The sequence below is a fragment of the Ornithodoros turicata genome, chromosome 1 (assembly GCF_037126465.1).
Source record: "Ornithodoros turicata isolate Travis chromosome 1, ASM3712646v1, whole genome shotgun sequence".
Taxonomy (NCBI): domain Eukaryota; kingdom Metazoa; phylum Arthropoda; class Arachnida; order Ixodida; family Argasidae; genus Ornithodoros; species Ornithodoros turicata.
Window position 1 is genome coordinate 62,245,276 of NC_088201.1, and position 27,734 is coordinate 62,273,009.

Below are 27,734 nucleotides of genomic sequence, written 5' to 3' on the forward strand. Positions count from 1 at the left end.
GTAGATAAGCAGTAGCCGGAGCACTGTACAGAAACAATACAACACGGGACGTTGTCAAATCCAAACCCAGCAACGCGATATCAGCCATGTGAAAGACACAGGACGACTGGCTTCGGAATGTTCTTCTCTAAAGGGGCCATGGCCCAACACGTGCATAGCTAGACCAACCACTGTTTCAGCATCAGAAACAGAAGAGAGTCCCAAGGAATACTGAATACTGATTTTTCTTTTCTTAATACACCTTGTGTAAGAAAGCACAGAAAAATTCACTTCTTTTGGCATCCATGTGCGAAGCGATAGATGTATCGTCCACACGCAACAGTCTGTGGTGTTGCGCGCGGGCGGGTGCCACGTCAATGCCACCTAGATAACAAGGCCTCGGCACTTTTGCGATAATGTGACCAAACATTTTCAATGTGTGAGCTTTTCTGTTCTTAGCTTTTTCGGTGACGTCACATCTATCTATCTAACCCCAACAGCCACAGTAGGGCCACGTGCGTGAACTCAATTTAAAGAGTGCTCAGACCGTCCGTTATCTAGGTGGCATTGGCAACGTCGTCCCCAAACCACATCCCATAGCAAACGTTACAAACATGCCCAAACTCGTTATTCAGAAACTTCTTCGCAAACTCTGCATCGTACAATGAACTCCGATGGACGCGCATTCGTTTCAAATACACACGGTAATACGTTAAGTCGGCCTGTTGGTACAGTGCTGGACAAAAGTTCACGGAACACGCTCCGGCGCATTCCTTCTGTAGAGTGACACGCTAGCAGCAAATGGCACCGTACGGACTTATAGACATGTGGCTAGGTAACCCAGTCACCAGTTTGCAAGTTCGTACGGTACCATTCGGTGCTAGCGTGTCACTCCGAGGAAGGCATGCGCCGGAGCGTGTTCCGTAAACTTTTGTCCAGCACTGTACAAATCCATTCCTTAAAGCGCCAGGGGAACGAAGACGAAGAAACAGATGAGAACGCGAGCTGGTGGGCATTCGATGAAGCCAACATTTCCTTGAGTTTGAGGAACGAAGAAAAATACAGAAAAACGTTTGTGTAGTGTCTGTTTTTCAGTATTTTTCTTTGTTCCTCAAACTCAAGGAAATGCTGCCTTCATCGAAGACGAAGGCCACAACAACACAGGCGATACTTTCAACAGTTTAATGAAGGAAGCTGCGGTTTTAAACACTCCCTCAAAAAAGGTGACTCACTGTCACCCAAAGCTACTGATGGTAGGCTGACACATCTGTCCTTCTGCTCACTGATAAAGAATGCTTCAGGTGTCAACCTTTCAGACTCGTTCCTGTACTTTCCCATTGTGATCGGATCACTAAAACCGGCAACACACCCGCAAATGTTGCAGTGTTCCGATAAGGTGCCTGTGTCAGTTTTGAACTCATTCGCATGCTCACGTAATCTGGTGTTTATGCACCCGCCAGTCTGAACGGTGTAGTCTTTTCCGCAGGCCGAAGGAATCTTGTATACAACCTGGGTGTTGCAACAGGGAACAAAATTGAAAGGGATTAAAGAAATTGGCTTCTAAGTGCAGGTGAGTTTGCAGGGCAGTTTTAAGCTGAAGATCGATTTCCCTGGCCAACAGAGGTAAGGAACATCCCGTTTGTGACGTCAAACACAAAAACAATTTTATTCCCTGCAACACCCAGGTTGTATACAAGATTCCTTTTGCCTGCGGAAAACACGTTGCTGAAAGTTGTGCCTGTGTTGTTGTGCCCTTTGTCTGGGACCGTTTACATCTCATGGCCATGGCTTCATGCTCGCGTACTTGTTCATTCTCCCGCCTTCGTCTCTTGGCCTCGGCTTCGCACTTCTCGGATCTTCGAACTTTCGGATCTTCTCGGCTTCGTCTCATTGCAACCGCTTTTCATTCCCTCACTGTTGGGTCTGTCTTCGTGCAGCCAATGCCCGTTGGGCTGCCTGTCCCCCGATGTGCTACACCATTCATGTGCCGCAGTGGCGCGCTGAGCCCTGAACTCCCTTCTGCGGATGGTGTACGCTCTCTATGAGGCCGCCCCATAGCGTCTAGCATACCGACTGCCGCCTTTCTCTTTTTTTATCTGCTCTCCGATTTGCTGCTGTGCCAACCAAAGGCGCGCCGAATAAAATGCCAGAAGCCATGCCATGACCTTGACATAAGTTCCCTCATACAGCTATCACTGTAATATCACTGTAAAAAAATTGTCTTCAACGAGCAGGAGTCGTAAGGCTTTATCTGCAAAGACCACAACCAGCTCACAATTCAAAAACTGTTGCAATCAGCCTTAATGGTCAAAACGTTAATCTTCATGCCTTAAATTAAAGTTCCACCTCTCTAGTATTTTTTGTTGAACATGGCATTCAATAGGCAAATCTTAGATGCTATCGAAAATTGGATCAGTCAGCTGGAAGGCGTACAAATGATACCAAAGTAACAAAAACAGACATTTGTTATGAAGCATGCATTTTTAAAATCTAAAAATTGATTTATGGCAAATTCAACTTAGTCACATTCCATTTTTATATGTTCTGAAGAAAACGTAAAAGTGCAAGTATTAGTAGCACAACATGAGGTGTACTGCGAGGGAGACAGTAGCATCATGTTGATAATGAATTTCATGAAAATTCCACCACCTATGATTTATGAAAATTAAAAAATAATAAATATTTAAATCTATAAATAATGAAAGCCTGTCACCGAAATTCAAGTATACCTCATCTGGAATGAGACTGCTTCATGCACAAGTGCAGGAAAAAGATGACAGCACCGACAATACCCATGAACAAGCTCCACGGAACAAATCCTGAATGCCGGCAAGTGACCGTGTGGCCAGAGCTTCTCTCTTTTTTCAACCAAGCAGTGATGCTGATGGTACAATGGGTTCACTAGGACACGAAGCGTGGTGGAAGTCTTCAAAACTCACAGTACCTTTTGTCATCAGCATTACAGAACAGAACAAAAAGGAGCATTTGTACTTACTCTTATCTTCAGGTACCACAGATGATAGAACGCTTTGTGTCTTATCATATTTATTGTCGCACATGTGGCTTGTCACTGTGACAAGGCGTATAAGCACAGCTGCGAAGTTCAGTTTCGGTTGGTGAGTCCATTTCTCACGCAAACAGCATTTTTTACACTTGTGTGATATTCACCTAGTGAAGGTTCGCAAATGACGCCCCACCATTCCTCCACCATCCCTGCGTCCCCTCAATGAACTGCCGTTAGTGGTCGGAATGAACCTGAAAGTAATCAGGAATCGTCATTGTACATCTGCAAAGTATCATGCACAGACCAACGAGATAGAGAGAGAAATAGAGAGATAAACCGGCAGCCATATTTGAAGCCACCCTGGATGGCGCCACGTTCACCTCAACTTGCCTTGTTCGCAAATGGCGGACATTAGGGACGCATGCGGTGAGCATCTTTGCGGACGTACGCTTCGAAATTCCGTGGCATTTATAGGTTCCGTAATGCCGCCAACAATTTAAGCAACCGGCTTTATAGCGAATTCAGCTGGTTGTTTTCGTGCAGGAAAAGTTGCACTAGCTCGAGTGTACATGTTCGACGGCCGCTTCAATCCAATGTGCGTCGCGCACTCGCATAGCATTGGTCCTTCGGTTTGCTCTTCATTCGCTTTTGCCTTGAATGAAGGAGTGCGAGAGGTCTTCTTGAAGCTTCGAAGTTCAAGGGGAAACGTCGGACGGTTGCGCGCTCTATGTATCTCTATCTCGTTGGCACAGACAGGAAATGCGGAAGTCACCGATTGATACATTAGATTTTATGAGCACTGTAACTGTTTCGTAGCATATTGCTCTGATTCAAACAAATACACAACACAACAGACAAAGGCACAAGTACAAAGCAAGATGTCATAGAAGTGAATGGTTCTCATGGATGTTTAACAGGGACTGAAAATCACAACACATATTCTCTTGTATACTTTGTTCTGTATGGATGTTATGGGTCGTGAGTCCGTAAAATTTCAAGCTCAATAGTCACCAAGGAGTTGTATGAAAGCAGCTGCATAAGTAAGTTTAGGTGCACGCAACTGAGCGGCGTAACTTAGCTGCACTGTGTGAAAGCCGAGCTTAGTGCTGTACAACTCAGTTGCAATGAGTATATCCTTCAGCATGTCCTGTTCTAAAGTAATCATTATTAGAGATGTGTGAATATTGAAATTTTCTAATACAAACCAAATAAGAATACCATCTACAAAATTATCGAATCGAACACTGTATGCATAAGTAGGGCCTTGTGTTTTAGGATTAAATCCGGTAAAACACTTTTTAAACCGCCCAATCTGCATTATTGTTATGAACGAAAACGAACTCTGCAAAGTGCCAATTCAGCCACTAATACAGGCACTGGAGAACTCTCAGCACTGCACATCTGGCATGGGTGTTCCACATCTTGTAATGAGGCGCTTTCTTTTATTTTCCACATGAAAGTCCTCTTTACCACCCGATATTGCCCGCTTTTACACAATTTTATGGCTCCTGAAACAAAACCCGATTCTTTCCTCACTATTTTCAAAATAACATAAAGCCCCAAAATACGAGGCCCCATGTATAAGTAGAGCCTGAAGTTTTCAGGAAATGTTTTTTTCTAAATTCGGGGGATCAAAATCGGGTAAATAAACATGTGCACTAAATTTATGCGAATTCGAGTGAAAAAACTTCCAGTATGCGGGGAGTCCTTCGGGGAGAAATCGGGCTCAGTTACTCAAACTAACCGTACTGGTTAGGTACAAACAGTGATGCAACTGCATTTGCTGCCAAACAAGTTAGTGCACATCCCTCCAGATATCTCAGTGTGGGCAGTTTGCCGGGTAAAAATCGGGTTTCACCCTTAAGAGGCAACCTTCAATTTGGGGTGCAAATTCGGGGAAGAATCGGGTTAAACCCTAAAACTTCAGGCTTCATGTACATATAAGCAGCAATTAACGTAGAGACCTAATTTTTGCAAATTTCACTAATGATATTTTTCTGCAAAATTAATGTCCCTGTAAGTAAGTGACACCCCCTAACAGCTCCGTGGTGCAGGATCATACCGCAAAATTGAGGTCCCGCAAAATATGCCCCAAATGTACCTGCATCAGAATTCGCAAATTAATTTAGGGGTGTGCGAATATTCGAGTTCTCGAATTCGAATCGAATATCAAACACTCGAACTATTCGATTCGCGAATCGAATATCCATTATTCGAATTTTCGAATATTCGACTATTCCACGAATATAAACGACACAACCCGAAAGTGGGCTTCACCTGATCCTTCCGTGCATGAGGTGAAGCCTGCTTTACGAAATTGCTCTTGTTGCAGGACCAACACAGTCGGGACGGTGTTTTGTTTGAGATAACTTTATCCAAAGTTAGTTTTGTAGACATCGTCTGTGGAAGGGGTGGCGCCCCTCCCATATGCAGTTTAGCGGAGACGACGAGGGACTTTGATTTAATGTCTGTGAGGTTGCCTTTAAAAAGTTAGAACTCTTGAATAATGACTACAGCCCACGAACAAGAAGGGTGTCTTAAAGATGTCCTTTAAGTCTAAAATTTCAGTAGTGCAACTTCCTAGGGCGAGTGCAAAGAAACTAAAGGGTGTTCATGGCAAAGCTGAGGCTGGATGCCAATTCGTTTGTTTCACAAATGGCCTGTGGTTGTCTGAAGCAATTACAGCCTCATCCGTGTAACATGCTACTGCCTGACATAAAATTTTGAAATGAAGGTAACCACTCCAGTACTCCACTAAGTGTAGGCTCACCTAGAAAGCAGGAAGCACTCTCATATAAAATTAAAGAGTAGGGACTTTAAACAGAAGAATTGCATGTCTCTCTTGTGACAGTTAATTCCAGAAATATTGCACTAAAGCCATGGGCTACAAAATCGAAACTTTTAGTGCGTAAGTCACATATTGTAAATTTTGCACGAATATTCAATATTCGATTCGGTATTCGGAATTTTTCCCCCATTCGATTCAATATTCGATTCGACTTAAAATATTCGGATTCGCATACCCCTACAAATTATTAAGACAGCGAAATTAACCACTTATACGGTATCACATCATAGGATAACGGCTTGTAATAGTATTAACTTGCAACAATTAAGCTCAGGAAACTAGCGAGGTAACAGTTGTGTGCCGGTGATCCTTAAAAAAATGCCGCAGGACAAGCACTTGAAAAAGGCTAACGAATATGTAGTAATGTATTGGCTTAACACAAAGCGTACATGCTTATCTGCATATCTACAGTCAAACCATTTTGATAATGAAACAATTAATGTTTTGCTCTCACAAAGCAAACTGAAAACTGCAAAAACAACTTGCACTTCTGAAATGCTTCAGGCATTTTACATTTTGGACACTCAGCACCCGTGGTAGTACTATTGCAGGCACTCGTGAGACAGACAGACAGAATGGAAATAAAGAGGTATGACAGGTTCAGAATGTGGGATGGTTTACTGATGAGCACATCTCAGCTCACAGGTTTCCTCGTTACCACGAGGAAAAGTGAAAAGCGCAATGCCCCCATATTTGCTGTACTGGAATGGAACTGTTATTTGTGACGGCGTCATTCCTGACAGTAATGCATAGTTTGGATCAGCCTTTAAAAATTCAGAATATGTACATATTCGAAACATTCATGTATCATTGTTGAATACGAATCCAATATCGGAAATATTCAATTTGCATTCGAATTTTTGAATATTTGTACACCTCTAAATATTAGGCCTAAATCTGAACTCGTACTCAATCTGGAATTCAAACTGTAAATGCCACTGCGGTATTCAAAAAGATAAAATTTGCATTCATGTATGCAATAAGCAGAGTTCTCATAAGCAAGCCAAACAAAGTTCACGCCTGTCTTGAGAAAGGTCGTTTTGCGATATGTGCACCAGCAATATCTGTTTCAATACACTCCCTGATGGCCTGGGCATCGTGGAATACTGAGTGAAGAACACAAAGTACCCTAATCTGAGGTCAGCAGCTCTGAGTTTACTGTGTATCCCCAATGGGAGTTGTGACGTTGAGCGCACCTTCAGCCAGCTGCGTTACCTTCAGAGGCCCGACCGTTCGTCAATGGGTGCAGGGACATTGAGGATGGCAATGATGCTGTATGTTGACAAAGGATGATAACTACAGATGACATCATATTAACAATTGTACCTTCATTCCTTTGAAATTTTTAAAACATTTTGAGAGAGTACATGTGTTACCATTAGGGGTGTGCGAATATTCGAATTCTCGAATTCGAATCGAATATCAAACGCTCGAATTATTCGATTCGCGAATCGAATACCAATATTCGATTTTTCGAATATTCGACTATTCCACGAATATAAACAACACAACCCGAAAGTGGGCTTCACCTGATGCTTCCGTGCATGCGGTGAAGCCTGCTTTACAAAATTGCCCTTGCTGCAGGACCAACACAGGCGGGACGGTGTTTAGTTTAAGATAACGTTATCCAAAGTTACTTTTGTAGACATCGTCTGTGGAAGGGGCGGCGCCCCTCCCACATGCAGTTTAGCGGTGCCGACGAGGGACTTTGATTTGATGCCTGTGAGGTTGCCTTTAAAAAGTTAGGACTCTCGAATAATGACTACATCTCACGAACCAGAAGGGTGTCTTAAAGATGTCCTTTACGTCTAAAATTTCAGTAGTGCCACTTCCTAGGGCGAGTGCAAAGAAACTAAAAGGTGTTCATGGCAAAGCTGAGGCAGGATGCCAATTTGTTTGTTTCACAAATGGCCTGTGGTTATCTGAAACAATTACAGCTTCATCCGTATAATATGCTACTGCCTGGCATAAAATTTTGAAATGAAGGTAACCACTCCAGTAAGTGTATGCTCACCCGAAAAGCAGGAAGCACCCTCATGTAAAATTAAAGAGTAGGGGCTTTAAACAGAAGAACTGCATGTCTCTCTTGTGACAGATAATGCCAGAAAAATTACACTAAAGCCATGGGCTACAAAATGGAAACTTTTAGTGCGAAAGTCACATATTGTAAATTTTGCACGAATATTCGGTATTCGATTCGGTATTCGGAATTTTTTTTCCCCATTCGATTCGATGTTCGATTCGACTTAAAATATTCGGATTCGCACACCCCTAGTTACCATGTCATAGCTGTGTTGTAAGGTTTTGCTGTTGTATTAGAAGCATTGAAGTGATGCATTTAAGAAAGAATTCCTTTTCTGGTTGCGCACTACATATTAATAGTATAGGAATCCTGCCACTGTACCGATATAAAACAAAGCTTTTGGACTGGAAAATGCATCCTGCTGTCAGTCACCTGAATTTGCATGAATTTGGCCATCCAATATATAGCACCCGATTTTTACACCCCGAATTGAGAAAAAAGTATTTCCCAAAACGTTTTCGTCCTAATATAAGACCCGATTTCTCCCTGCACCACAATGCACTAGCACAGTGCAAAGAATTTCACACGATATTTGCAGGAATTTAGGGTATAAACATATTTCCCCGATTTTTACTCCCCGTATCTGAAAAAGAGTAAAACCCAAAAACTTCTGGCCCTATGTATAAGGACATACAAACCTGGAATCCGGAACCTTTGCCCTAGGATCTATCCAGTGTGTAGTTGCATGGCCGGGTACCAAATCTTGGCCTCGGATACCCCTGGAGAAACGTCCGTCTGAAGTCATACTGGCTCCCGGAACTCCCGGGTTCCCGTACACATCACGGCTGCAAGGGAAAACAGAATCTAGCGTGCTGCACAACACACTGAAGGGATCTCTTAGCAGTGAATCTCATCCCCGTATGACCTAGACAGGTAAAGCTCACCTCCCCCTTGAGAACGGTGACATATCCCCTGGCATGCCTCCTCCAGCTCCTGACACTCCACTCATGATCTGCCTGGGCACTCCGCTACTGCCCGTTCCAGGAACTCCACTAATGATGGGCCTGGACAGTATTGGTGCAGAACGGCCATCACCCCAGGCAGTGATCACTCGTGGCACTATAGAACTGTGTCGGGCTCCTCCAGCTCCAAACACACCACCTATGATTTGAAGAAATGAACGTGGTTACAGCCAGGAAGAGGAACGATGACTGTAACTGACAGACTTCTACGGTCAGTGGAAACATTCTTAGTGAAGCCAGGTTCCGTATTATACCATCAGAGGGCTGTTTTGTCAAAATTTTGACGTAAGCTCTTCAACTTAACATACTAGAGCGCAAGTTTTCCTCAACTTTGTTACTTAGAAGTCCAAACCCAGGCTGTAACCCTAAGACAGTATTCTACCTGAGCTGAAGTCCCTGTCCATACGACTGGGCTCCCTGCGAGGGTATGCTGCACCAGGAGGACTGAAGAAACGACTGCTGGCTCGTGAAGGTATGGCACGTCCTACTTCAAAGCTTCCAACTCCACTTCCATTCCCCCTGCCGTGTCCATGAATGCTTTCCTGTTTAAAAAGGAGATATAATGAAAAGCTCATCTACCTCATCAAGAGCAGACAGGAAGCACGAGCTGCAGACACAAAAGCTCCTTCAAAACAAGACTTGCCTTCGATGGTCGTTTGGCCAATCCAGGTGGCATGGGATGGTGGTTAGACTCCAGGGCCAAGAAATCATCCACGTGCATTGACGGAGGACGACTCGTGTTCGGGGGCCTGGAGCGGAACGGGTCATTTGCTCTCGTCGAGTGTCCCAGGTTGGCACGGCTCGGAAAGCCCCGACCACGCATCGGAGCAACTGCGGATTTATGAATAATAATGTGGACTTATGAACATTGTTGTTGGTGCTCTCTCTCATTCGCTCGCTCAAAAGCAGTACTATGATACAGTTCATTCAGCAACTTTGCACGGCACTGCAAACCCAAATGCAAGTCAAGCCTTAATGTACTCACTGAATGGTTTTTTGCTTGCTGGTTCATCTGTTTCCGTTCCCATCATGAGCTGAGATTTGTGTTTGCCCGCTCTGAAACAGAGATGAAAGGTCGGTACCCATACATGGCAAACAACCTCGACTAAACAACGAGGAGTGTTCATGTCCCTCATTACAATCTGGTTCATGAAAGATTCACTGTGCAGGGTAAATGTGCACTTACATCGCGCTCTTCTTTCCATCCTGATCATCATCCCCTGATAAAGCCAGCTTTTCCAGTTCATTTTTCAGATTGAAGTCTGGCACAATTTGCTCCATTGTGCTTGCGAGATCCGCCTCAACCTGGATGTGAAAACAGTGCCCAATCTGTTAGAAAATGCTTACAAATCATGGGTATCTATCTGTCAGCTTTCAAAGCCTCAGCACCTGTTCAGGTTCATGTTCCGAATCCCCCACCACTGATGACAACCAGAAAGCTGGGTTTAAGCGCTCCTCGTCCACTTCACCGAGGACGTAGACAACTCGTGCTGCAAATTGGACGGCAAGGCTTTCTTGTGTCGGCACGACTGGCTCGATCATGTCTGGGTTAAAAAAAACACAAAACATGGTGCCTTAGTACTGCTACAACTGGTGTGCATGTGAGTAGTCTTTTATTGTAGAGGTTCTGAGCGACGCAAGCATTTATGAGGCGTTAACATCGAAGTTCCTTACCTTTCTCTACTTTGTCTGGAGTTGTGATGGCTTTGTTTAGAATTTCTATCTGATTTGTTATAGTGCCTAACAAACTTTCGAGACCTTCCTCTTCATTGGAGCAGTCCTTACAGACAAAGCAGAAGAAACATATGATCATGCGTACACATCTAGCACGAGGGCTGTACCGAAAGTAATGCAAAAGTGGTCATAACTTCTTTATTAACTGATGCAGATCGTTCAAATTGTACATGTAGTTGGAATAACTCTTCCTCTATACAGGTGTTACGGAATGTTTTGCTTCCTTGCAGGTGAATAATGGATTCCAAGCAGAAGCAACGTGCCGTCACTGAGCTCTTGACGAAGGAGGGGTGCAGGCCGTCTGACATCCACAGAAGGCTACAGAATGGGTACGGAGATGACACCATTGACAAGAGCAACGTGCACAGGCGGATGAAGAGGTTTAGAGAAGGGGAAATCAGTACTGAAGACAAACCGCGCTGTGGGAGACCATCAACTACGACCACTGACACAAATCATCGGCAAGTGGACGAGTTGATTCGCGCGGACCGTATGACAATCCGTGAGCTGGCTAAACAACTAGACTGTGGGCACAATGCCATATAGAAGATGGTTCCCCTTCTCTAAACTTTTTCGTCCACCTGTGCACATTGCTCTTGTCAATGGTGTCACCTTCGTACCCGTTCTGTAGCCTTCTCTGGACGTCGGACGGCCTGCACCCCTCCTTCGTCAAGAACTCAGTGACTGCACGTTGCTTCTGCTTGGAATCTATTATTCACCTGCAAGGAAGCAAAAGAGTCTGTAACACCTGTACAGAGGAAGAGCCATTCCGACTACATGTACAAGTCGAATGGCCCACATCAGTTAATAAAGTAGTTATGACCACTTTTGCATTACTTTCGGCACCCCCCTAATTAAACTTTCACAAACAGCCAACAAAGAGACCCAGTGGATTACCCAGAATTTCGTCCTTGGGGGTGTTGGGTTCTGCAAGGGGGTGTATTTATATACTTTTGACTCAATATTGTGCAATCTCACAAGATTTTAGGGGGGTGTCCTCTAGATTTTGGGGGGGTCTAGATAAATCACTGAAGAGATCTAACAGTGATATCGTACCATATCATACGATAGCACTCAAGGTGTTCAAATCAAAGTATTTTTGGGGTGCTTAAAGCTGCTTAGCAGGAGGCAGTCGACTTATCACCACCTAAGCTCCCGCTTGCGAGATCTCGTGCAGTGCAGTGACGCAGGAGACGTACAACATCTGCAACTATGCCAGTTGTGTTGCTTCTGTGTACTGCACTGTGTACATGTTGGACACATATCCTGTGGCCGTGAACAATACGTGTGTATGATGACATAATAGCAAGCATGCTAGTATCAAGTTTTGGAGAAAAATATTATTCTTTTTGACTTCACACTAAACTTAAAATTCACTTATTTGCAGAAGCCTATTGAATGGCAGATCCTTACTGGAAAGAGTTGTCTGGAGCTTTGATATTGTGCAAAGTCCCAGCAGAGTTTTGAAGAATGTTTTTTTTTTAAATATACATCAGATATACAAATACATACTGAGAGAAATGTATGTATGAATTTCTAACTCAGTATTGTATACTAAACATTTGTACCTTAGCAATCAACACCATAATGCAGACAATAGCTTGTTGCAAGACTGCAGTAAATGCCAGGAAACCAGGAATGCAGGAAGGTAATTCAGAAGGAAAACCTGAGCTCGCGCGCTTTGCTGCAATGACTACGGTGGCGAGGGTGCTGCCACAAGGGCAATAATTCAAAAGCTATTGTCATGAAAGGCTATACATTTTAACAGATATGTGAAAAATTACACAAGTTTATCATCCAAATGATATCATAATACTGTGATCAATAAATCCTTACTAGGCATATCCTGAAATATTCCTGTAGGAAAACAGAGAAATTTCTAAGCATGCAACAATTTAAATGCACTGTAGAAACATGTTTCTATTATACAATTTTTAAAAATTAATATTGCTGCAGGAACAGCATTATTTTGAGATAAAATTTGAAAGCATCAAATGTTTTCAATCAAATGGTACAGGAAACAGAGCCATTGGGTTTCCATGCACTTCAATAACCACATAATCTTAACTGCTTGTGACAAGGGAACTTACTGTGAGGATTTTCTCTAGTTGCAAAATTGGGTGCTGAGGTTCAGACCCACAGCCTTTCCATTCCAGCAACGTTGCCAACTGTGTTGTTCCCAAACGTGAGCTTCTGAGGTATGCTACTGTGTTCTCTTCTTCAACCAACGTGAGTGCACGAAGTAGCTCAAGTGTTGCTGACAGAGTTGAAAGGTAGTCAGGGTTGTCTTTTATAAAGCCAGAACTCAGATGAGAGAGCAGGGATTTCAGAGCAACAGGGTCTTTATCCAGAGCACTGCAAAGATTGTTTCGGAGTACTATCTTTTGCGGAATACAAGACTGTGCTCAAATACAGCTAACGAAAATAGAGGGAGTCTTGAAGAAAAACAACCATTAAAAAGGCCTGTAACTCATTCTAGGAAACATTAACATGTTGTTTGTGATACATTACAGCAGGTTTCTGGCAAGTTAGCTTTCTGCTTAGATTGACTGTGTTTAAAGATTGCAGAAAGCAGCATTACTTTGAGACATTTGCAGTTTCAGATGTGGAAGCAATCTGTATTGGATAATTCGAACCTTCTCAACATGAATGCACGTATATACCACGCACAGTACCAGTACAAAAGTTAGGCAGGGGCTCTTATCGAAAAAGAAAACGAGCTGAAACCCAATCTGAGAAGCATCAAAACAGCCATTCGCATGTTGCATTTGCACTTCTGCACAAGCAGTTACATTAAGATGAACAGTTACCTCACCATTTCTTAATTTCATCTCCGGATAACTAAACGTAACTTTGCGGTCCCGTCATGGTTAAATTTACAGAGTTCTACTGTACTGAGGCACGTGACATGACTTTGTGAATGGCATTAAATATCTAGACAGTTATCTAGCTTTAACCTTTGAATTAACAAAATTCTGCAATCACGAGGACGTAACCTCTTAAATAATGCTGTGTACGTTAACTTTGGCATCCCTAGGCCCCTACTGGAACAACGAACAGACTTGTGTGGACTACGCTGGGACATCACGAAGTTTGTCAACTAGTTCCTGAGGCATGTTCTTAGCACCTGCACTTTTTCTGACAAGCTTCAAGCATATTGAACAAGACTTCCACTGTAAGCCAGACAGGTGGACAGAGGTGATGTTTGCTACCAAAGTTTGCTGCAATGCTGCCAGTATCAAAGCCTGAGCTCCCATGCCTCTCCCATGGAGCTTCAGTGATCATGCGTTGTTGTAAGCCCTGCTTGATTCACCATAGCTATTTTTTTTCTCGACAAGTAGCATGAAAGAGCATAAAGATACGAGACACTTTGTGGACTAATGGACCCCGCTGCCTTCCTCTCTACCACAGTTAATTATCTCAGGCTGCGAAACACCACACAGCTTTCCAGTGTCCCCATAGGCTCTTTCGTGCCCAAACAGACACAGGCACTGTGCATAATTTACTGGACTATATTTAGGTAATTTACGTAGGCACCATTGGTAACCCTCTCCCAGTTTGTTCTCTAACCGTAAGGGAATGCGGATTATAATTAGTGATGTCACAAACTTTTTTGCGAATGTTCGTTGGTTCGCGTGGTTCGACAAACTTTCACATTTCTGAACGGATTCACCAAGGTTCAGGAAAAGATTACAAACTTGAGCTTTCTAATCAAAAGTTAGAAATGTTGCCACTGATATAGCTTTTACGGATTCACAAATGTGAGTTCGTAATCCAATCGTAAGAATGTACAGCACGCACAGAAAATTTTAGAAGTTGTTTATGTATGTGACGTGTTTGTTCCGCCGCACTGGGAGAGATCGCTAGGTGGAGTCCACAACAGGCATACTCCAAGTTTTTCATCTGGCTAACACAAGCTCAAATAAATAGACTGACTTATTGAACAATAATGATTGAGCATCACATTACAGACGCCGCCACAATACGTGCAAGCTTCTCGAATCCAAGAATATATACTTCCGGGTTCAGGAAAGGGACAGGCTCACCTGCACAATGCAGTGCTGACAAACTTTTTCAAATTTCCCGAATAAAAGTTTCAGTTTCATGAACTTTTTTTTGCAAATTCAAACCTTGACAGGTTCGTGACATCACGAGTTATAATTAGAGCTAGACAGTTTCAGGTTTTATTTTTGTAAAAATTCAGGGAGATGCGGTGTTATCTTGGGAACAAGAGAACATGGTGGAATCGGGCAAAATATTACATCATATTACAACTTATAAAATAATATAATGTGGCAGGTATGGTGACATCTGTTCCATTGCACAGAAAAATACTGTATATACCTGGTTGTGCCAATAGAGTGCTACAACAGTCATTATTTTATGCTAGGTTCACTGAAATCAGTTGCAAGGGCACTACGTGACCATTTATCATTTTTGCTTTGCTACATTTCTAGGAATTTTCTGGTCTTCCAAATGCAAGGGAAAGAGGGCAGAAAAGTGGCAGCCACCCCACTGCCTCCCAAAGCGGCGTTCACGCCAATAGACAATGTTGAAAATGTGAACCTAGAGGCTGTAGCACATGAGAAAGGATAAGAGAAGAGTGAAACAAACAAGAGGGTGGTATGTTGAAAACATACAGTCAGCCCTCGTTTTTGTGAACCCTCGATTTAAGAATTCCCTCGGTTTATGGACGGCTCCACAAGGAACCTAACTTTTTCCATGTATTTCCCCCTAGTTTATGAACCCTCGATATCCGAACTGTGAACGGATTTTCAGGGAATGAACCGCAAAAACGTATGTGTTCTGACCTCGATTTATGAACGGGGACGGCAGAGCGGTCCACAGGTTGACTCACGGGAAAGTTCTGGGACAGCGTCAATAAAGATTAACAAAGAATGAAGGTCAAGCACCCGTGCACTGTCCGACAACCACAAGAATTACAGAGTGAAAACAGAGGAGGGCATTTCCTGTGGTTTTGCCAGGACCGACTTAAATAGAGTAAGTAATACTCTATAGATAAATACTCTATCTACTTAGAGTAATCAAGTAGGTCCTGGGTTTTGCACGGTTTTACACATATGTGAGCTGCTTGATGATGGTACTTTAGTGTAGTTGTCAAATGATGGTGCTGAGAGTGATTATAGCGATAGTGAAGATAACTAGCAGAACTGTTCCGAAGCTGTAACAGCTCGCTCAACATGGAATCACATGTACAGTGTGATATGGTACTTGGAGGACCAGGCGGACGAGTCAAGTGTCAGTCTTCTATCGCCTCTTCTGAAGAGGATACATACAGCCGAATGTACGGTGCAGAGAACAATGAAGAAGTATTTTCAAAAATAAACGTAATCTAGTGCATTTCCTGTCGTGTTTCAGCCCATTTCTCTTCCGCGCACCTTGCCCCTCGATTTATGAATCCCTCGATTTATGAACGATTTTTCGAGAAACGAAGGGTGTTCATAAATCGAGGGTTGACTGTATACAGTCGGCGACCAATTTTTCTGACTTCTAGGAGCCACAGAATCAGTTCCAATTATCGAGAAGTCCGAATTTTTAGTCAATGGCAAAAATCTGCTTTGCTTCTAAAGTTGTTATTCAGAATCTCAAAGCGGTTTGAGAAAACTGTCTACGCAGAACTAGAAAACGCAGCACAACACACTGTAGCGAATCTGCCAGTGTTGAGGTCTCACTGTACACATTCACGAGCATGTTGACGGCTGCAAGGATTGCTGCAGCTGACAGGGAAGCATATCAACATCCTCGTCGCCGCTGTCGTCGCCCAAGCCTTCTGTCCATGCGGACTTCAGCACATGTACATAAGCACTGCCTTCATGCACACATATATACCCCGTGAGCCTTGAAGTAGTCCGAAATATCAGGCTCTGAAGCGCACTGTTCTACAGTGCTTCTGGCTTTCGGGAGATGGCAGGTCCCAAAAACTAAGCAAGCTCAGGGCAAAATGTGCATGAAAAATCGAGCTGTTCATTTACAAAATGAAATATTGGAAGTGGAAATGCATTGGTTCTATGGGGCATTTGATGACGCTGCTAGTTTTGTCTGAAAAATTCTGATGTTCGAAATATTGGTTGGCGACTGTAATTCATGCCTGCTCGGGTAGCAAATTTGTCTTCCCTTCTTTTGTTGGTAAACGGAACCACTCACAACTGATGACCAAGAATTTGTGGCTTGCAACTAGACATGTGCAAATAATTATTTTAAAACTGAGGCAAACAGATACATAACCAAAGCAAATATGAAGCAAATGGTTGTATAACAGGACCGGGTGAAGTGAAGCATATGTACAGACATAAACATACTATGTACGTATGTCATGTATACATATGCGATATACAGGGTGTCCCAGCGAAATGTGACCATATTTTTTAAAAATATATCTATCACATTTTCCGAGATGAAGTCAATTGCAATATAGCATATGCTGAAGGGCACTCCCTCGGAGGGTATTAGCAGACTCCTAAGGCAATGTCTTAATCAACTTTCAATAATTAACTTTTTAATTATAAAAGCTACGAAGTTGTTCCAAGGAGAACACTTGATCTCCTCGGTCACCTGATATCAAAGCTGTTTTCCGAACAAAAATCCATTCAATAGATCATTCGCAAAAAATTCATGAAGGAACACCATTTTATTTTCTTTATTTTGTTCATTGTGCATCTTCGAAGACGCGTCTTCCCTTCAGCCCCAGTGTGAAAGAATGAAAGAGCACAGTGCCGCCTCATGCGTCGAAGGTGAGCTTTAACTTGCGGAAACAAAACAAAAACAAATTAATCGGGTGACTCTATCGCAACTGCCCTTATCTTGGGTTGCATTTTCTGTTTTCTTTTAATCTTTTTCCAGGACGCAAGAGGCGATAGTGTGCTCTTTCATCCTCTCGTATTGGGGGTGAAGGAAAGAGAGATGCACAATGAACAAAATAAAGAAAAAAACTGTGTTCCTTCACGAATTTTTTGCGAACTATCTATCGAACGGATTTTTGTTCTGAAAATGGTTCTTGGTATCAGGCGATTGGAACAGGTGATCAAGAGATCACATGTTCTCATTCGAACAACTTCGTAGCTTTCATAATTAACAAGTTAATTATTGAAAGTTAATTAAGACATTGCCTCGGGAGTCTGCTAATGCCCTCCTAGGGAGTGCCCTTCAGCATATGCTATATTGCAATTGATTTCGTCTCGGAAAATGTGACAGATATATTTTTAAAAAATATGGTCACATTTCGCTGGGACACCCTGTATACATGCGGATCAGAATATGAAGTAACACTCAGTTAGTTTTATGCCCTCTCTTCTGCAGTTTAAAGTCGTACGTGTGCAGCTTAGGAACTATTCAAATATAGTATTAGGTTTGGAAGATACAACAATTCGATTTGACATTTGGATATAAAACTCCGTATTTGATACCGAAATCAAATCAAATGCTGTATAGATTTAAGATTCACTTTGATATTGGAAAAAGAAAATCACATATTCACACATGCCTACTTTCGACTGCTAGCAATAGTAGGCAAGTAGCTATTTTTAGTAGATGTTACATAGCACACGTATGTAGATTCAATTTAATATAGATTAGTTGATGTTTCCTTGAGAAATCACATGCTACTTACACCTTGACGTAATAGAATCCAACGTCATGTTCAGTAAGCATAGCTAAAATTCTTGTGGCAGCCAATAAAGTTGTGAACCCATGGAGTGGATTTCCAATGTGCTGTACAAGTGCTATGCTGACTGCTTGCAACTGCTCTTTTGAGAGCAACGAGTTCATGAGCTGGAACAAAAGAAATAAGTCAGAGACAGTTATCAACTGCAATCATGATAGTAGAGCTGAGAGTTGCCATATGCTGCTGCATATAAGCCAAATTGGCATGAGAGCGATACTCAAATATCTGCCAAATATGTGTGTATACCGTATTTACTCGCATAATTTGCACACTTTTTCTCCCAAACAAAGTCGGAAAAGTTCGGGGTGCGCAAATTGCACGGGAACGTTCATTACGATATTCAGACGACGCAAAATTTCAAAATTTTAGTATGTAGTAATGCCGGTCATGTAGGCTCTCGGTAGTGCCGATAATGACGCTATCACTGCATTGCACAAGCGCAAAAGAAGCACCCAAATACTGCGGTCGGGACGAAAAAATGCCGGCCCACTACCCCTCATATACCAGTGAAATACGTTGAGACGCTGCTGGAAGACACCACTAGTCGCACTTGACAACCGAAAGCACGCTATGTTCGCCAACTTTATCATGTTGTGCTGGAAGGTTTGCCAGCGTGTTTGTCCAGCGTTTCGTTCCGCGTTTTGTAGTTCGAGTGACAGTATCGTCCATCGCGTAAGTGGACTGTCACCTGAAAGTGTTCACAAATCAAACAAAAGTACAGCAGTAACTTCGGTAACACTCACGGCGTTGCGAAAAGCAATCGCCACGGTCGCTGAGACGTGCGTGCCAGATATCCGTGCGCAAAAACGCGGGTGCGCAAATTACGCGATTTTTTTCATTTTCTTGTCATTTCTAGTGCTAATCTAGGGGTTGCGCAAATTAAGCGATGGCGCAAAATACGCGAGTAAATACGGTATATATATCTCACACATAGCAGACACAATGCAACTCCCAAATATCTACCCAATATGTGTTCTCATACATATATATATATTTACAGAAAACAAAGGGAGGCACTTCGAAGAGCCATAGCTTTTAAGAGCATCAAAGTGAGAGCACGGTCCATTTAACCGCGCATAACTGACAGGGATTAGGCAGATGCATTGTAGAGCGCGCAACTTTGAAGGTGCTCGCAAGAAGTAACAAAGGCTGCTCCCTCTCCACATCGCTGTCAAGTTTTTTGCAGAGTCTCCACGTGCTATGATGGTGCCTTCGGCTCCAGGAAGCGTGCTGATGAGGGAAGAAGCGCAGTTTGAAATCGTACGTGCTTTAACGGGCTTGATACCGATGCAAAACCTCATTGCGAAGTATGGTTTCCACCAAAATGTGAGTTGGCAGACAGCGGCAACTTACCCGCAGATAAGGCACGTTCTAATGGACAGCACAGTTCTAATAGTGCGAAGGATGATGACTACAACACTGTGTGACGAGCAATTGACGACATAATCGATCTCAAGAGGTACAGACTTTCATGTGGCATCAACAGTTATGTTGCCATTCGGAAATGCTTCCATGGGATGCAATACAAAGCTGCATCAACCTAGAGCTAATCAAATCAAATGTTTTCATGCTTCCAACAAACATGCATGTTCAGTGGCGTTTGCTGATGTGGCCCGACTGGCGATTCCACGAAAGTTCATGTATAGTGCTACCGTGATATAACGATTAAACTTTGCATTCCCCCCCCAATATCATTATAAACGGGCTCAACTGTATAGCACAGTGACAAGACACCGTTCAGCAAAACTATTTTGCTTCGTGGCTCTTGATAGACTGCTGGATGAATGAAGCACAGTTCCTAGCAACGCCAGGTGTCATTTCATTGCTCCTTTTAGTGGAAGCATTAGAGTGTCTTTACCCGTTTCATCATGTTGTTTTCTCTTACATCCGACTTCTCTTCTGATGCTCCTTCATTAACAACGCGGCTCTGAAATTAACACAGAAGAGTTCATTTCAAAACAAGAACACTGTTTTTACTCATCGAATTCAATTTCAAATGATTCTTTTTTGCCATTAATGTGAAGCATGACTTACAGCAATGTTCACACTGGAGGAGGAATCCATGATGGGCACGAGTGCTATGTCAGGATCACACAGAGGCTGCAAAATCGACTGCAAGGCAAATTTGATATGTATTAAACTGTACATTTCAATGTACCAAAAAGTCCAAAATTGGTATTTAACGCAGAGCTGCACAAGAAACAGTGGAGCTTTGTCAATACGTTACACACATGTGAGCCTTACAATGCGCCAAACAAATAATTAATAAAGAGGTTTTGGAAAGGCCGACCGATAATCACAAATTTCAAACTCTTAAGGTTACGCTGTGAACCATTTTGTAGTGTTCACTAGTAGAGAAGATTGCACTTTACAAGGTATCATGTTTGGAACACAGATGTGCAGGTGTGTAATAACATAATGTATCGACAGGTAACACGATGCAACATGCTGGTCTCCTTCATAGTCCTAATAAGGATAGCAACTGAATAATAATCTGTTATCAATGTTGTTGCATAACAATTTATTGAAAAGACAAAGCACTGCTAATCGTCTGAAACAAATTACTGCAAAAACACTCTGAAAGCCGGGAGACGACATAACTGGACAAAAATGTAGAGAACTCCGACTTAACATAACAAAATAAGTTTTTTTTTTTCTCAGACATGTTTTACTCAAACATGTGTCTACTGAAAGCCTCGTGATACCGGCAGTTTCCTTGGTTTTGACTCACACCACCCCATGGAGCACAAACGGAGTGTGGTACGAACGTTATTTCACCGATCTGAACAGTTATCATCCTGCACTGAGTTACAAGCGACTGCACTGAGTTACGATTATCGGGACAAACGTGGCTACCCACGCAGGTTTATCGAGGACACTCGCAAGCGCATGCAAACATCTGGACCGCGCGACGGGAACCACACCCGCCAGACATGCGTTGTCATCCCTTATGTCAAAGGCGTTTCTGAATCTATCCGCCGGATTTTGCTTCCTTGGATATCAGGACTACGTTTAAACCGCATGTTAAACTTCTAAGTGTCATATTGAAACCGAAGGACCCCGTCCTCCCGGAAGACCGGTATGGAGTATTCTACAAAATACAATGTCAAGACTGTGACATGTGCTACATTGGCGAGACAGGCAGAAAACGGAACACTTTCAAGAGCATAAACGGGACATAAAAAGCGCGACCCACGCCACACAGTTTAAGACGGAGCTTGCAGAGCATTGTTGGGACACGGGACATTGTTTTGACTTCGACAACGCGGTGACCTTGGCTCGCGAACAAAGATTGGGACCCAGGAAGCTTCTAGAGTCGTGGCACATAGGTGGTGACCCCTCGGTCTGTAACAAAAACCATGGCCCCCTTCCCGAACAAAAATCCCATCTCCCTAAATAGCGACCAGTTGTATGATCTCTCATCCAGTTTGGCACTGATGATGTCCATTGCATGACGGACGAAACGTCTGAGTAAAACTTGTTATTTTGTTATGTTAAGTCGGAGTTACAAATTACTAGTTCAAATTACTAGGAAGACTTCGACACTTCGGCCAGCCTATTTTCTACATACACAGGTCCACAGAACACAACATTCTCAATGACACAACATCATGTTGGTTGTCTATCGGGCCTCCAAAGTAGTAAAGCCCCTTTGGCAACTTATGTCTTATGTCCATCTAAAATGCAGGAAGCATTTTTTTTTTATCTTGTACACAAAAGCCTGCTTATCCACCAACTCAACAGTTCGGAAGCAGGAAAACGGAAGGCTTCTAGTCATTAAATACAGTAAAACCCTTTAATTACGCGATCACAATTTTTTATGAATCAGGCACAGGACACATATTCACGACCACTAAATTTTGCGAAATCGAGATGTGAAAGTTCATAGCTTGATTGCCACTCTTTGTGATACACCCTTACTAATGTAGTAAAATGTATTATTTGTGGTTGCCCTTACTAATATATTAAATTAATCGGCATTGCACATGCTTGTGCTGTGAAGCAGTTCAAGTACTTACTATAGCAACAATGTGTGAAAATAAAGTTTGCGATTGTATCATTGCTTTCAAAGTGTCAATTTTTGCACCCCTATTTTTTGTGTGCCCTTAAAATTTGCAAAAATTAGGGGTTCACAAACAGTAGAGGTTTTAGAGCATGTCCACAAAAACTACAACCCACATCATTACTATCTTTGTCTTTGGCACAGGGTCAGGTATGAACTTTTTAGCTGCCTTGACACTTAAAAGCTCAACCAATGTTCACAAATTCATCAATTAATAAGGACAAATAAAAACAGAAGTGCTATAAGAGGTGCCTTATTAGTAGAGTTCCACGTTTTCGACAGTTGCCGAAAAATGCCGAAAAACACCAGCCGAGTATTTTTCTGGAAATTCGGCATATTCTGAAAAACTCCAAAATATACTCTTGCATATGATGCAACATGCCGAAAATGCCAGTATCCGATTGCATTCTTTCCTTGGGTGCATCACATTTTTGTTTTTCCTTCACCTCATTTCCAGGTGGAATGCGGGGAATACCGCCCTGCGGAGCCACTAGCCTCTAGCCCAGGAAAGATCTTCCCCTGTAACATCTTTATCAGTGGGTCAAAGGGGGTTCAAGTAGACGTGGAACCCTCCAATAAAGGAAAGGAAAGTCTTCGCATTTTCAATGTCCTGCTACTGAGCTGCCCTCCTTGTATGAGTCATTATAGCTGCCGATATTTCGACATCTGTTTTGGCGCAAACATTTTAAAATGTCGAAAATATCAGAATTTGACAAAACATATACCGTATTTGCTAGCGTATAGAACGCACAATATTTACACAAAAGAACGGGGTGAACCAAGGGGTGCGTCCAATATGAGGGGAAAAAAATTGAACTCGTCAATCATAGTACACAAAACTTGCGTTTTATTGCCAGAGGTCCGTGTCCGTATCGCCCGTCGCCCTCAGAGTCGCAAGGGGCATTCTCTTTGTCTTCATCCCTATCGTCATCGCTATCGTCATCACGACCCTCCCAGAGACGATCGTCCTCCGCACCGTCAAGGGCGGACGATATCCCAGTCACTTTGAAACTTTTCGAGACGATGTTGCGAGCGATGTGATCCCACGCTTGCATGATCTGTTCGCAAACTGTTTGGACCCCGAAACGCCATGCATGTCATCTTCGTCGCCACGAGGCTGTTCTTCTGCTTCCTCCAATATCGTACTCGGGTCTCGTTGACCGAAAATCTTCGAGCAGCATCACGATTTCCATGCTCCTCTGTGTGCACGATTACCATGAGCTTGTACTCTGATGTGTAGCTTGCATGTTTCTCCATCGCATGGAAGCCAAAAGTCCCGGAACGTATCACACTGCCATGAGGGCCACAAGCACCACCAACAGATACCAACACAAGTAAGAAAGACCAGAGAGGGGCTCTCCTCCTTATGTCTAAGGTCCTTACGGTCCTCACCTCATTGACTCGCTGTCACTCTGGCTGCCCCCTCACTCTTTCCATCCACGTGCCGCTCTCCTCCTCGCAGCCAGCGTGGCGAGAGAAGAGAGAGAGAACCGAAGAGACATGGCTCATGCTTTGCTGGACGAGTCACCCACGATACAAAACTCTGGGTGCGTCTTTTGCGCGTGAAAAAAAAAAAAAAAAACAGACCACAAATGGGTGCTCAAGTTGGAGGTACGTTCCACATGCGAGCGCACCTAATATGCGAGCAAATATGGTAAATGCCAAGAAATGCCTGCCAGATCCCCCCAGGAATAAATGCCGAAAATGCGGAACCCTACTTATTACTAGAGCCTGAAGTTTCCGGGAAATATTTTTTTCTAAATTCGGGGGGGTAAAAATCGGGTAAATAAACGTGTGCTCTAAATTCATGCAAATTCGGGTGAAAAAACTTGCAATGTGCTAAATTCGGGGGGAAATCGGGCTCAGTTACTCAAACTAACTGTACTGGTTTGGTACAAACGGTGATGTAACTGCATCTGCTGCCAAACAAATTAGTATGCATTCCTACAGATGTCTCAGCGAGGAGAATTTACCAGGCAAAAATCGAGTTTCACCCTAAAGAGGCAACCTTCAATTCGGGGCGCAAATTCGGGGAAGAATCGGGTTAAACCCTAAACCTTCAGGCTCTATTTATTACACAAGGACATGTCATACATAATTTCTACTGTACATCACATCATGCCTGATTATGAAACAGTGTACATACCAGGATGCTCTCTTGTGCATGTATATGAGACAGTTCTTCGCTTGGCAGATTTACAAGCCCCAGGAGGTGGGCGAAGAGTTCACTGTACTTGCTGCAAAACAGCAATTTGAAATTTTGCACTTACAACCAACTGGATCCGTGCTGCCACTAAGAGAGGAACATTCACACTTACGTTGCCTTCAGCGCGTGCAGTAGTGCTGCCTTGAAAGGCGGGTGAGTGGTAAGGTACGCAATATGGTCAAAGAGTCCCAGGGTACCCCCTGTAGCGGAGCAGGGCTTAACTGGCGGGAGAACCTGAGTAGGCTTCAGTTCCTCTTGAGCAAACGGTACGGGAGACCCAACCGTCAAAGTGCTCACGGGTGTCGTCATTTCGGCAAAATAATCATACATGACGTCCAAGAGGGCTCTGGCAGTGACTGCTGCAGATGGAGATGCCAAGTCAGAAAGCTGGATGCAAATTCGGCGAAATAGCTGCTGGACTATTGGACAAGTCGAATCTGAAAAAGCAGAGGATACGATAGGTACACTAAGGAGAGTATTATGTACTGCAAAACACAAAGTGCTAAAAACAAAAAGAGTGCCTATTTTCTCTTGCCTCGCCATTTTCGAGGGTTATGATATACAATAACAGCAGCCAGAAGACAATAACAAAGTGCGATGTTTCGCAACTTGGACTGTGATGAAACCTCAGCCATTGCATCCTAATGTCAAACTACAACTACTGTTTGACCTGGCAAACATCACACTTCAGTTGACCTAGTTATGGCACATCGCCAATGTTCTACCCATCGGGTTGCACTACAATTTGGAGGTGCCCTGGCCCAACCACCAGCAGACTTACCCTTTAACCCTGACTAAGTGAAGATACGTACTGCTTCAGTACTACCATTTCTAAGCGAGAAGGAGACATTACAATGCCCTGTGTTCTGCACCCTGCATTGCAACTCCAGCCCACGACAGCTTGACTTTACCACAAATGTATCAGCACGCAAGCCAAGCCATGCACCATTAGGCCTTGTAAGTGGCAGGAAAATGTCAACAAAGACAAGAGAGGTGTCACTGTCTCACAGCCACCCATTACCTACTCCTCACCAATAAGACTACAAAAGATGCTGCGGACATCACATGTCATTGCATCATCATCCCCACCAACCCCTGGTGGTATGTGCTATTAACCATCCTTTGGCAGTACAAGTAGTGTTGGAAATTCCGGGTCATTTTATCAATCCCGGGATTGAGATAAAACTGAGACACATTTGTGCAGTAAATCTGACGTTTCCTGTACGTGTTTTACAGCGGCAGCTGTTCTGTGCAGACCTACTGGTGGTTCCGTGGTCTGCGTAGCTCCACACAAAACGGCTCTGAAACAGGAGAGGGCGAAACAGGAAAGCGGGGAGATTGTGCAGCATGTGGACAATTGCACAGAGTTTCGGCAACGCAGGAGGTGTTGCAAGGTCGTTCAAGTAGCTGTTCATGTAGCTGATAGAATGCATCTTGTGGCGGGCACAGCCGATGATTGTGGAGTTGTCGCACAGAATGTCCCAACCGAGAATTACATCATAAGAACAAGTAGGAAGAACTAGAAACTCAGCCGGGTAACAGACGTCTTCAATTGTAAGTTGAGCTGTGCATACTGCGACAGGTAAAATAGGTTCGCTTGCGGTACTACTCATTAGGGCACCGGTGAAAGGAGTAGTCACTTTATGTAACTGCTTGCACAAATCAAGGGACAAAACAGAGAGAGGAGCACGAGTGTCGACCAAAGCAAGAATGGGACGTCTGTCGACATCAATAGGCATCGCGTTACAGGAGTCGTAAGCGTCCTTGAATTTTTTTTTTTTCTGTCTCCTTAGCGCTCTATTTCTATATGTAAATAAAAACATTCATATAACTTGATGCTTTCCGTTGTGTTTTAGTGTGCGGCACTTTTTGTAAAAAGACTGATGAGGCCTTTTTTTTACATTCTCCTCAACTAAGAGACTGAGTATAGTTTTATGCGTAGTCGCCATGTGTAGCATTGCTTAGTTTATTTGAACTGGACGACGATGTTTAATGGCGCATAGGCAACTATGAACTGGACGAAACAGACTCACCGACCACGCTTCGACCTCACCGACGCTTCGAAATCATCAAAGCATCAAAACCTGACAAGCAACAGGAAATGAATGCCCCAGGCTCCTTAATGTTGAAGAGAAAGCTGGCTGTGGAAATCCCAGATGGTATATTTGCCAAGTAAGTGCTTCATGCGTAATGTAAAATGTAATGCATAATAATGCATAATATAATGAGTGCTTCATGTTGCGTTGAAGGAGACGTGTGTGTAGGTCTTTCGTAGACCACCTAAAAGGCCCTAAACGTAGGCCGAAAACGTCCAGTCAATCTTCGGCACACTATAAACAAAACCACACGCTGGATGAACCGCCTGACTCCTGCAGGAAGTCGCTATTCTTCGTTTAGGCGCTCATCGCATCGCATCACCAGCATTTCTTGTTTCATTTTTCTGTTGTTCACGAGCGCGGCACCCCACATACCGTTCAACGCCAACGATACCCCTGGAAAGTGCAAAGCAATGCACGGAGATCCAGCTGCGACTGTCACAGCCGTCAATAATAGAAGCCCTATCACCACACCGCATTTTGGTGCTTCACACGCTATTAGGACAAAGAACTGTAGATCATTCAACCCTGTGCGCGAAATGAAACAACTCGTTGAAATAAAACAACAGTTCTCTGTCGTGAGTGCGCCAGCAGTACAGGCGTCGCCACCCTTAACCGTAGCGCGGGAGCGCGTGGCCTGCTTGCATGCCAGCGCCGCCTTGCGTCGATGCTGGGGTGGAGGCTCTAAGACCATGGTACACGAGCGCCCCCTCTCGATCGGTTGAGCTCAGGGTAATCGGCATGGTACGAATGGATCACCTGCTGTATAGTATCACCTTACGCCCTCGCAAAACAGGCACAATAACCTCGCGTGTGCATTATCTATCACGCTTTATCTAAATGCCGGTTTGCGGAAGGGCGAGCTTGAGGGGCACAATATTCTGGAATAAGTTTGAGACATATGCAAACACTGTAGGCTCACCCTTGTTTGCTCTGAGCGTTCTGTTCACTATGATATGTGTTATCACATATTTTTTTATTTTGTTTCATGGTGCTGAGGAAAGATTTGGTAACGTGTGTGTGTGGATGCAAATATGCCAAAGAAACACTGATATTTTTGCTCGTACACTGATTTTCT

General features: G+C 43.4%; 1 protein-coding gene across 3 annotated transcripts in view; it reads right to left on the reverse strand.

Annotated features, from left to right (window-relative positions):
- Positions 1-3,015: 3,015 nt before the first annotated feature.
- The window catches only part of LOC135378300 (protein virilizer homolog), a 70,768-nt gene continuing 46,049 nt past the window's right edge, over positions 3,016-27,734 (reverse strand). For 2 of the 3 annotated variants that reach the window (XM_064611294.1, XM_064611292.1), the window contains 16 exons: positions 24,673-24,997; positions 24,501-24,591; positions 20,326-20,403; positions 20,150-20,218; positions 18,238-18,398; positions 12,701-12,965; positions 12,447-12,467; positions 10,551-10,656; positions 10,266-10,420; positions 10,063-10,181; positions 9,862-9,932; positions 9,520-9,707; positions 9,259-9,418; positions 8,799-9,015; positions 8,553-8,699; positions 3,016-3,234 (listed from right to left, as the gene is read on the reverse strand). In XM_064611294.1, coding sequence (XP_064467364.1) covers positions 3,144-3,234; positions 8,553-8,699; positions 8,799-9,015; positions 9,259-9,418; positions 9,520-9,707; positions 9,862-9,932; positions 10,063-10,181; positions 10,266-10,420; positions 10,551-10,656; positions 12,447-12,467; positions 12,701-12,965; positions 18,238-18,398; positions 20,150-20,218; positions 20,326-20,403; positions 24,501-24,591; positions 24,673-24,997 — 2,264 coding nt within the window. In that variant the 3' untranslated portion in view covers positions 3,016-3,143. The remainder of the gene's footprint in view (positions 3,235-8,552; positions 8,700-8,798; positions 9,016-9,258; positions 9,419-9,519; positions 9,708-9,861; positions 9,933-10,062; positions 10,182-10,265; positions 10,421-10,550; positions 10,657-12,446; positions 12,468-12,700; positions 12,966-18,237; positions 18,399-20,149; positions 20,219-20,325; positions 20,404-24,500; positions 24,592-24,672; positions 24,998-27,734) is intronic. The other variant, XM_064611293.1, reaches the window with a different exon arrangement.